This window comes from Arachis hypogaea, chromosome 14, assembly GCF_003086295.3.
Source record: "Arachis hypogaea cultivar Tifrunner chromosome 14, arahy.Tifrunner.gnm2.J5K5, whole genome shotgun sequence".
In the NCBI taxonomy this organism is placed as follows: Eukaryota; Viridiplantae; Streptophyta; class Magnoliopsida; order Fabales; family Fabaceae; genus Arachis; species Arachis hypogaea.
The window spans coordinates 20,679,665-20,691,197 of NC_092049.1; the positions used below are offsets into that span (position 1 = coordinate 20,679,665).

The window sequence follows — 11,533 nt, forward strand, 5'->3', positions numbered from 1 at the left end:
AGTATAGGCAGGTATCGCTTATCGCTTGAACAATTGATTTGATGAGGACCTCCTTCCCAGCTTGATTAAGGAGTTTTTGTTTCCAACCTCCTAGCTTATCCACCACTCTGTCCTCAATCCATCTTAGAGCCTTATTCTTTGATCTTTTCCAGTGAGCCGGAAGCCCAAGATACTTACCCGGTTTATCCCAAGCTGACAAACCCAATATCTCTTCTATTTCAACTCTATTCCTAATGGAGATCAGGCTCCCAAACGTTTCCCGACTTGTCCAAATTGATTCTCTGTCCTGAGGCTTCAGTGTAAATGTTCAAAATATTAACAATCTGGTATATTTCCTCCTCACTATCTTTTGAGAAAATTATACAATCATCTGCAAAAAGGAGGTGTGAGATAGCTGGTGCAGTAGGGGCGATTTTAACTCCTGAAATTTTGCCTTCTTCTTTAGCCTTATCCATCAGGATGGTAAAAACCTCGGCCGCTAAGATAAATAAGTACGGCGATAAAGGATCTCCCTGCCGAAGTCCCCTCTGCGGCTCAATGGTCGTTGATAGAAGTCTATTTATCTTAATCTTATAACTAACTTGGCTCACACACTTCATCAACATCTTAATCCAATGCGGGTTAAACCCAAAAGCCCTTAGAGTAGCTTCTAAAAACGACCACTCCATCCTATCATAAGCTTTATTCATATCAATCTTAATAGCTAAATTCTTGGAAGCTTTTGCCCCTTTTCTATTCAAATCATGGAACATCTCCTGTACTATTACCAAGTTATCTTGAATTAGGCGGCCTCCCACAAAAGCACTCTGAATGGGTGAAATGATATTATCTATTATTCTCCTAAGTCTACCAACCAACACCCTAGAGATAACCTTATAAATAAAGTTACAGCAACTAATCGGCCTAAGTTGATTTAGAGTTTTCGGGTGGTTAGTCTTTGGGACTAAAACTATAAAAGTTTCCCCAAAGCAGCTCGGTATATCTCCGTCACGAAAGAAACACTTAACAACATCACAAACCTCTTTACCGACAACTGACCAGTATTTTTGAAAGAAGAGACCATTCAGACCGTCTGGTCCCGGCGCCTTAAGACTCCCCAAACTAAAAGTAGCCTCTTTAATCTCCTGATCAGTAACCTCCTCCATGAGCTCCCCATTCATATCCTCAGTCACACTGACAGGAACATGGCTTATGCAAGCAGTCATATCTAGATTCTCTGTAGCCGTAAAAAGATTCTGAAAGTGAGCTGCTACTAGCTTGAGAATCTCCCTTTCCCCACACACCCAATTTCCTGTAGGATCCTTTAATCTCTCTATCCTATTTCTATCTCTTCTTTGAATGGTAGAAGCATGGAAGAAGGAAGTATTCTTGTCTCCAAAATTCAGCCATTTCACCCTCGACCTCTGACCCCAATATTTCTCCTCTTGTCTCCATAATCTGGTGATCTCCAATTTAAGCCTGTAGATCTCCTGTTGCTGAGTCTCTGTAAAATCCTCTTCCTGCAGCTGTTTGAGGCGAAGCCTTAAACTTTCTATTTCTACATCAGCCCTCTTAAAGCTAGTTCTACTCCATTTGGTTAATTCCTTCTTGCAATTATGCATTCTTCGATTCAGATTTCCCTAGTGATCAGAACCAGTATAGCCAGAGCTGCTCCATCCTCTCCTTATAACAGCGTCACAGTCGGCATGGTCCACCCAAAAGGCCTCAAACTTAAAACTTTTAATCCTTCTACCTCTAGGTTTAACATCAAGAACTAGAGGAGCATGATCCGAGCTAATAGGCGGTAAGGCTGAGAGCGTGGCATGTTGGAAAGCTCTTCTCCATTCCCAATTGACGAGAACCCTATCAAGCCTTTCCTTGGTAACACAACCATTACTTGGATTACTAAACCAGGTGTATTTCATTCCTTGAAGTTCCATATCCAAGAGAGCATTCTTATGTACAAAATTTCTGAAAGATTGTATCTGAAAACTTGGCTTAGGATGCAAACCCACCTTCTCATCTTGAGAAATAACATCGTTAAAGTCTCCGATCAACACTGTTGGCTGTGCTAGAATATCATTTACAAAAGTTAAATCCTTCCATAACTCCTTCCTTTTCTTGTAGTCTGGATGACCATAAACAAAAATAGCCTCCCAATCCTTGTCATTACCACTGCTAACTTTAGTTTTAATAAAATTATCACACCAAGCATAAACATGAATATTTACATTACTCTTCCAAAAAATACAAAGTCCCTCGGGATTCTACACAAAACATGTTATCAAACTCTAACTTTCTCCTAATTCTATCACAACTTAGTTTAGTAGCTTTGGTTTCCATAAGGAACAAAAGGGACGGCCTGCGAGATTTACAAATACTTTTTAATTCATGCACTATCGAAGGGGCCGCCATTCCTCGACAGTTCCAGCTGACGACAATCATGGCTGGTTGTGGGGCATGTTAAGGCCCGCCTCCTCAGCCATGTCTGTCCCAGCAACATACTTGTACTTCTTACCTGGTTGTTGCATACAAATTTTCATAGTTTCCTTCATTTCCTCTTCATTGTTCACAATGATGCGTACATCCCTTTTCCTTTTGAGGTTTAAATGCATTCCTAAGTTATAAGCCAGCTCCAAAGCCCACTTGTAATCATTCCTCTGGTAAGGCTTTGCCATCCCATCGTGATCCACAACTGGATGATCCCCTGCTAGTTCAATAAAATACTTCTCATCATTCTCCATCCTTTGAATCATGGTCCTGGTAGCTACAGTACCAATTCCTTTCATTTTTGGTTTTTCCCGATAACTCCACAGCTGATTTGCATTAAGACTTTTTGAATCTGTCCCCCTCACTGTTTGCTCCAGCATTTCTTTATTGAGTTGTTGGTTTTGCTGAGACTCCTTCCAGCCAAAAAGCTTTTTCAGCTCTTGCCTGATTGTTAAACATTTGTTAATGTCCCTCCCCGCTTCATTTACCTGCAATTTTCCTGTTCTGATCTCAGTTACCATCAGCCCAGCTGGCTCGAGCTCATTGTATATTTTTCCCATACCAAAAGGTTCTGGCTCCTTTTTTTCCTTGGCTTGTACGTGGTCCTGATCCCCATCATCATATTGCCTTGCATCCCAACTATCCTCTTCTGCCACATGAACCTTTTCCTTCCCTTTCACCATCCTGTTGATAAAGACAGCTGGCCTCTCACCAAATCTTGATTGTTTGTCTTCAGAAATAACACGCCTGGATGAAAGATTTTGTGAGTCTTCGTCGATCTGCTCCCTTGATTCCTGACTCTCCTTATCATGGCTTCTTTGCTGCTCCAGGTAAGGCTTAAGGGTTCTTTGAGAGCCCCTGCCTGGTCTGTTCCCCGAAAAGCTATCATCTGCCCATGTCTTCTTCATAGTCTCAATTCTCACACGCTCCCTCTCACACGCTAGCTTTTCATCCATCAATTCCCTGATTCCATCTTCTCGCTGCTCTATATCTCTGGCTGATATGGCCTTGGCTCTGTTGACCCCCAGTCCCGGAGCATACCTTGGCTTCGTAGAATCCCAACATGCCATTGCCATTGGACTTGTACATTCCCTCTTATTATGACCAAGGACTCCACAATTTAGGCAATAGCTGTCCTGAATCCTTTCATACTTGAGATCAACCCATATATCATGAAAATTATCTCTTGCTAGCCAAAAACCAGTAGGTAAAGGTTTAGTGACATTTAAAGTTACCTTCACCCTCAAAAAGGTTCTTTGAAGGATGTTATTCCATCTTGGGTTTTTCGTTTCCATCACGACACCCAGTCTCTTACCAATAGTCTCAGCTGTTTTCACCGTTAAGAAATGGAGTGGAAGCCCATGAATTTGAACCCATAGCTCCATGTAATTGTGATCAACATCATATACTGACTGTCTGCCATTCCATATCTGCAAGTTGAGAAGATTTCCTCTGATGCTCCATGGTCCTCCTTAACGAATCTGGATACCCTTATTTTTATCCCTAAAGCTGATTAGAACTTTATTTTTGCCGACATCAGAGATGACTACACCATCAGGATTCCCCCAGATTCCCAGCAATGCTGCTTTACAAGTCTTAAAACTAACTTCTTTGTCAGAGATAATTTTACCCACCATATTCAGATTATCTTCAATAAAACTATGATCGTATTCTGGGTTGAGACGAATTACTGCACCCTCAATACACTGATCATCCTCGTGAGCCATAGGTAGACAATGGAGTAAGTAAAACGAAAAAAGGCGTAGAAAATGATAGAGGTACTAGAAGCCACTCCTTAGGAGAGGAAAGTCTCTCTGAAAGAGATAAGGCGGTCGTCACCGCTTGTTAATGTAACATGATAACACAGATTTGGAAATTAAGAGTTCCTCAAAAAATCAGAACCTTTCTATGGCGAGCTTCGCATAACATTTTACCTGTTTTTGGAAATCTTTTTAATAAAAGAATAACTAACACTCCTATATGTACTATTTGTTTGCAGGAATCAGAGACCACTGAGCATGCTCTGCTGCTATGCCCTTGGACTAGGGCAGCTTGGTTTGGAGCCCAAATTCAATGCTGCCCTACGGCCCTAACAGTTTTTTCTTTTGGGAAGTGGTTGTTGGATATTCTAGAAAAAATGAAATTGAACACAGGGAATGATTATGATCATTGCAGCAGTATGGTTGGTTTTCTAGTGTGGGAAGTGTGAAAAGCAAGAAACCAAGCGATATATCAGAAGTCTACTCCTAATCCTATCATGGTGATTCGTAAAGCTAAATTAATGGAGTTAGAATTTGCAGAAATGGCAGAGGAACCAGTAAAGAGTTCAACTAATACTACAAGAACAGGCGGCAGAGTTACCTGGAGACCGCCACTGGTGGGTTGGATCAAATGCAATGTGGATGCAGCTTTTGATAAAGCTCGTTCTACGGGAGCAACTGCAGCAATATTTAGAGACCATAATGGTACCCTTCTCTCAGGAATTAACTCCTCAATAGTTGCCACTTCGCCATTAGCTGCGGAGGCATTAGCGGTTAGAGCAGCCTTAATTTTGTCACGTAATTTTCAAATGCAAAAAGTTATCATAGAATCAGACAATCAGATGCTTATTCAGGCACTAAAATCACATACAACAATTGCAGAAATTCAAGTTATTCTACAGGACATATTACATTTAGTAGGAGGCATTCCAAACTGTGGCTTTACCTGGGTGCCTAGAGAAGCGAACTCATTAGCGCATGAAGTGGCGAAGCTAACAGGTCACGGCACCCTCCGCCAGAATTGGATCATGCATAGGCCACTGTCCATCAGGAACATTCTCCGAGGGGATCAGCTTGCTATCTCCAGATTGCTAATTAGTTCAGGAGCGAATTGAGAGGTGAGGAGCACTAATTAGGTTGCTGTGGAGGACAACTCGTTCCACGATACTGTATGAATACCAGAGGCAGAGCTTCTAATTGAGGCAGAGGGGGTCAGGTGGGTTGCTGTATTGATGCACTAGTCTGCATAGGTGGCCATTGACTTTGATCTAGGGTTTTCAGACTATGAAATTGGTAGATCGGGGAGGTTGTCTCTGTTACATGCGCGGTTAGCCTCTTTGTTTGAAATCTGCGGTTATAATTTTTCTCCCTCTTCTCCTCCAGTTTTGAAGCTCTGTGAACAGGGCGGCCTCACATTGTCCTTTTGTTCTTCTTGCATTTCAGCACAGCAATTTTCTATCTCGGTTCTTTTACTAGAGCAGCATCATGTATATAATTTTCTTTTGTATATTTTGTTGATATACCCTTACATTTTGGTATTAGGTAATGATACTTTCAGTTGCGGGTTGGAAAATGGGAAATCTATTGTAATAGCGGAAGGTCTTGAGAAATCATAAGGAATAGGACCGGGTTGGGATGTGGGTTTGTTGTTTGGGTTTGATTCTAGTTTGGGTTGTCCTGTTTTGGATCTGGGTTGGTTGTTGGCCTGGATCCCAGTCCAAAAAAAAATTAATTTTTTATATTTCTAGTTTTAAAATTTAAAAAATTAAAATAGTGAGGAGTTATTTTTTTTTTTTTATAACCGTCCTCCTATTTTTCAACTAATTGGCTCAGTTGACTACCTCTTAGTTAGTTCCTAACAAAACCGAAAATATAATTGTTAGAAAAAAATTATGGTTTAATCGTAGTGGGTTTTAGGAACAAATATTATGGGACATAGTTATAGGTAGTTGTAGGCCCAGGCCTTAAACCATGGGTTGTAATAAATAGTCATGGTTTCATGACCAAAAAAAAAAAAAAGAAAAAGATAGCCATTGTAGTATGTAGCAACAACCAGCAATTCACACATTTCTTAATTATTTTTCACTGTTATATAAACTGTTTTTATGAATTACTAGTACTATTTCAATTTTGACTTAAAATTGGCAAGTATGTCTCAACTTTAATTTCTCTGAGATTAAAGTATATCTAGGCTATGATTTTTCAATAATCTAATTTTAGGTCTCGTGATAAGTATACTTTAAATACATTTATTCTCAAGCCATAAGGTAATAATAATAATAATAATAATAAATTTTTACCTAAGAATAACTGTATTAATTAAACATTACTCCATCAAATAGAAACAGCAAAGCATGAAAAATTATGCAATTTTCTTTTTAATTCCAGAAGTAGCCTACCTATTATGACTGATGAGTATAGTGCTCATCAACTTAATTAGAAATTTTAGATCCTTGTCTCATTGTAATAATTAAGAGGGATAGGTTAGAGATTCCGATATCCATAAAGTAATTGCGTCGAAAGCAAAACTAGAACCACCACCCTTGCAATAATAATGAAAATAAAACAGCCTCTTCTATTATTGTGGCTGCTAAGAAGCCTCGAATTTTATGGCAAAATTTGTTTACTAGAATTACACAAAATACAACTAAATTGGCTTCGTCGTGTATGTGGTCAGTTTGTCTGCTTAAAGTTAAATAAGTGTTGGAGGTTTCAATTCCATCTTATATATGCAATAATTCACTAACAACGATAAATTTTTAAGTGGAGCTCAAATTCACGCCAAATTAATACTTAATCTAGTGGACCGGAAGATATATCAGAAAATAAAACAAGAATTAGACAAAATACATTAAAGAACCAATTAAAAGGATAAAGTGTATGCTATACAAACGTCAGAGTCATTCTAGTTTTTTACCATTACTGTAACAGCCATTTTGTTAGACTATATGTAACACTAGCTACTACAAATACATTTGTAACAAGTCTTCCTTGAGCTTGAATTAGATGATATCTAAAATTTTTTAGGCAAATAAATATGAAAAGGGGGTGAAAGTAGTGCTTTAGTTTTTTAAGTTTTAGTTGAATTTTTTTTATTTTATTTCTAAACATTTAAATCATCTTAGTTTTATTTTAAATATTTTATTTCGTTCTAATTTTATTCTCTGACTAAAATTAATTTTTTTCCATTATTCTCTTTTTTTTCTCTTATTCTTTTGACAGTTTCATTTTAAAATCACTACTACAATTTTATTATTATTATTATTATTAGCTTAAATCATCAATTGTATATATGAGTCTATTTTTGTCTTATGCTAAAATTTTTTTGAGAATAATAAAAATCGAAATTTATATTTTTTAATCATAGTATACTCACTAATACCAGAATATGAAATTATTTATCCCTAAATTTATAACTATTAAACAGAGATACATAAATAACTACATAATTAACCGAGAAAGAAAGAAGGATTATCTGGTTGGCCAATAGAATTATTGATTCGATTAATAGTGAAAGGAAAAGCTAAAGTTGTGTTATTGGCTTATTGGCTTATTGCCTTATTGGCATAAACAAATTGTCTATATCTCCGTTGGCTAATTATAATTGCATTATATATATTTGGTTTCCGTGAACAATAACAAACTTCCTATATATAATAAGCGACGAGTCTTTAATAATTCTACTTTCTTAGTCCAATGATTGTTATAGGTTATTAGTAACATGATTACATGTATGAAACTTAATCTGAAGAGCTCCTAAATAGGAAGGTATCATCTAAGGCATATTCAGTATTTTCACGGTAATATTAAAGAGATAAAAAATAATTAGTTCAACCAGTTTAAATTTATTTTATTTAATATTTATTTATTATATAATATATTAAATAAAATTAAAAATAATAAATTTTGGATAATTTTTAACAAATATTTTTTAATTATAAAATATTTTTGTTATAATTTATGTTAATGCAAAACTTAATCGGTTAATGTTAAAATTAGTCTTTAAAAAATTATGTTACGTAACACTTAATAATCATACATTAACAAAAAAAAATTAATAGAAAGACTAAATTGATTTACTCATGATTTTTTAGAAATTATTTTAAGCAATAACCCAAAACTTAACGCCAGTTTTTATTTTATATATCTATAGAAATAAAGAATGAACAGGCTAATTAAGAAGGACTATTTTTTATTCGTTTACAATAATTATGGGTCGTATGCATATCACGTTGCATGTGCTAGATTCGGAGAAGAAGAGACTTGGAAGAATGATATTGATCTATTTATTTGTAGCTGTTTAAGCTTTTCTGGAAATCAACAAAGGAAAATGCCCCCTTTTCTTTAATAGCAAGAGTCAAAGCACAAAGTCTTTTCAACCAGAAATTAAATAAAGATTAGATTGCATAACTCTTAGTTAGTAGTTGCCCTAAATCCTAATCTATACTAGATTAATATATGCAATTTTTCAAAATTAAAGATTCTATATATTCCTTCGCTTGGAACTTAAAGGATGAAAATTTCATTAGGCCGTAAAAAATTAACCCTTTTTTTAAATGTCATTGTTCTAAAAATTTATTATCAAAATATTATAATTAGATGTTACCATTTTAATAAAATAGTATCTTATTTTTCACGTGAAAAATACTGATTTAGTAGAAAATAAAAAATACTTAAACATGTAGCACCATATATTATAAAATGTAAAAACCTTTTTAATTTAAGAACATCATAGCGTAAACACTCTCTGTCAATTTTTCACTTATTATTTTGATAAAACGGTAACATCTAATTAAATGGAAAATAGACAAAGAATGTTTATGTCTGTAATTTTCTTAAATTTAAATTTTTTTTTACATTTTATAATATCTTATTTTTTGACGTATTAATTAGGAGACGCTAATTTAATAGGTTGTAAAAAACGCTTAAATGTAACACTTTATATTATAGAATTCCAAGTTCTATGTCTATTTCCCACTTCCATCTAAATTTCCTCTCCCACCTCACTAATTTCAAATGTGTACCATACTTACCATACACATAAGTATTCACCAACGAAATAAATCTCCCTTATATACTTATTAATCTCAAATATAACAATTTTATGGTACCTTATATTTAGGTACTGGTTTCACCAGAAATTGTGAGGGGTTGAAAGCCCCACCAAACAGATTGAAATTGTGTATAAATAGAGTTAAAATAAAGTACTATAAACCGTGCAGTAGAGGGCAGAGTGGGAAGTGGGAAGAAGTGAGGAACAACAACCACTGAACTATATGACAACATTAACATTATTATTTCGTACGTAATGAAGTAGGTAAAGCCATTCCTCTCTCTGTTATTAAATCAACTTCTCCCTACCAAGTTAAGAAATTCATTAATTACATCCAATACAGCAAGTATGCCCCCATTTTGCCTTCGCAAACAATATTGAACCCCTCTATATATGCTTATTTATACACTACCATTTTCGGATAAAAAACTATTCGAATATGTTACGGATATATAAAAATAAAAACTATTCAATCGATTTCTAAAATGTGGATTTAATAGTTAATTTTTTTTCGTACATTGTTAGTGTTGCAAGTGTGAGGAGTGTTGAAGTTAGTCCCACATCAAAAAAAAGCATGGAAGAGTGAGGAGTTTATAAGATGAGAGACCCATTAACTTGACACCTTAAGGTTTTGAGTTGGATGTGGTGTCTTCTCATCTTATGTTCTCTCACTTGATTCCTCCCTGAATTCTCCCCGGTTGTCAAGAGCTCCCCACGGTTGGCCCAACAAGTGGTATCAGAGCCGATGGTTTAATCGGTCTAGTTTTAAAGGGTATTCAAGGTGAAGCATCGAAAGTCTTCCCGGCAAAGGTGGTCCGGGCGGCGTGTCCCGCAGTGTTTTGCGGCGGTGTGATGGACGAATACTCGTGGTGGTGGAGGAGCTAGAAAGAGGGGGAGTTGGTGCTTGATGGGGAGGCTCACACTTGAGGGGTGTTGGGTTTTTCTCTCCTTTGTGAGGCCCAAGCCCAACATTTTGAGGGTGTCTCTTGCACCCATTGTGCCACAACCCTAGTTCAGATTTTTGGGGTCATTGAGAGTGAGTGAGAGTAGCCACCAAGTGAGAGAGAAGGGGAAAAACAAAATTCCCGTTTTTGCCCAAAGCAGTAAATTTCAAATATCAGTTTCTCAGTTGTTCACCGTTGGATCGGCTTGAAATTTAAACTGCATGTTCTTATCATCTTGTTCTTCATTCTGGTCGGTGGAGATGTTGATTGGAGATTTGCAGTGAGAGAAATTGGCTTCGCAAGAGAGAAATTAGGTTTCCCGTTTTTACACAGAGCAGCAATTTTGGAACGGCAGTTTCTCATTCTTTCACCGTTGGATCGACGTGAAATTTGAACTGTAGATTCTTCACATCTTGTTCTTCATTCTGGACGGTGGAGATTTTAATTGGAGGTCTACAGAGGGAGAAATTGGCTTCGACAGCAGCTCTGTTTTTTGGGTATATTTCATCTTCTTGCTTTTCATTTGTGAGCTTTGGTGCTTTGATGTTTTGGCTGGTTATATGCACATTTTTGTGCTTTGTTTGAGACTCTCTTGTACCTCATTTGATTATAGTGGAGCTATTTCATTGGTCTGGACGACTCGTGGTTTTTACCTCTTACCTTGAGGGGGTTTTCCACGTTAAAATCTCGGTGTGTTCTTATTATTGCTTTACTTGCTATATTTGCTTGTTATAGTTGCTGCCATATTGTGTTGTGAGTGCTTCCATATTGTTTTTGTGTTGGACATTTGTGTCGTTTCCGCTGCTAGGCTCTTTCATACTGGCATCAGAGCTTGTTGGTATTTTTCTGGGCTTGTGAGTTTGTGAACAATGGAAGCTAATACTAATACTAGTAGGATGATCACTCTTAATGGTCCTAATTATGATTTGTGGAAGTCAAAAATGGAAGATTTGCTTTATGTCAAGAATTTTTATCAACCAGTTTTTGGTACAGAGAAGCCTAATGATAAATCTGATGATGATTGGACTTTGTTGCATAGACAAGTCTGTGGATATATTAGGCAGTGGGTTGACGATAATGTGTTGAACCATATTATTGGAGAGACACATGCTCGGACTCTTTGGATTAAGCTTGAACAGTTGTATGCTCGAAAAACTGGGAATAACAAGATGTTTTTGATTAAGCAGTTGTTGGCTTTGAAGTATACAGATGGGACATCAATGACAGATCACTTGAATAATTTCCAAGGAATTATGAATCAGTTATCTTCCATGGGTATCAAGTTTGATGAAGAGGTTCAAGGATTG

General features: G+C 36.5%; 1 protein-coding gene across 1 annotated transcript; it reads left to right on the plus strand.

Moving 5' to 3' along the window:
- The first annotated feature begins 4,726 nt into the window (after window positions 1–4,726).
- LOC112742383 (uncharacterized) lies at window positions 4,727–5,344 on the plus strand. Its single transcript, XM_025791619.1, has one exon. It carries the CDS (start codon window positions 4,727–4,729, stop codon window positions 5,342–5,344), a length of 618 nt encoding a protein of 205 aa, XP_025647404.1.
- Window positions 5,345–11,533: the final 6,189 nt, after the last annotated feature.

What these genes read in the sequence shown, in the direction of transcription:
- LOC112742383 (XM_025791619.1), top strand. Translation starts at nt 4,727, where the DNA reads ATGGTGATTCGTAAAGCTAAATTAATGGAGTTAGAATTTGCAGAAATG.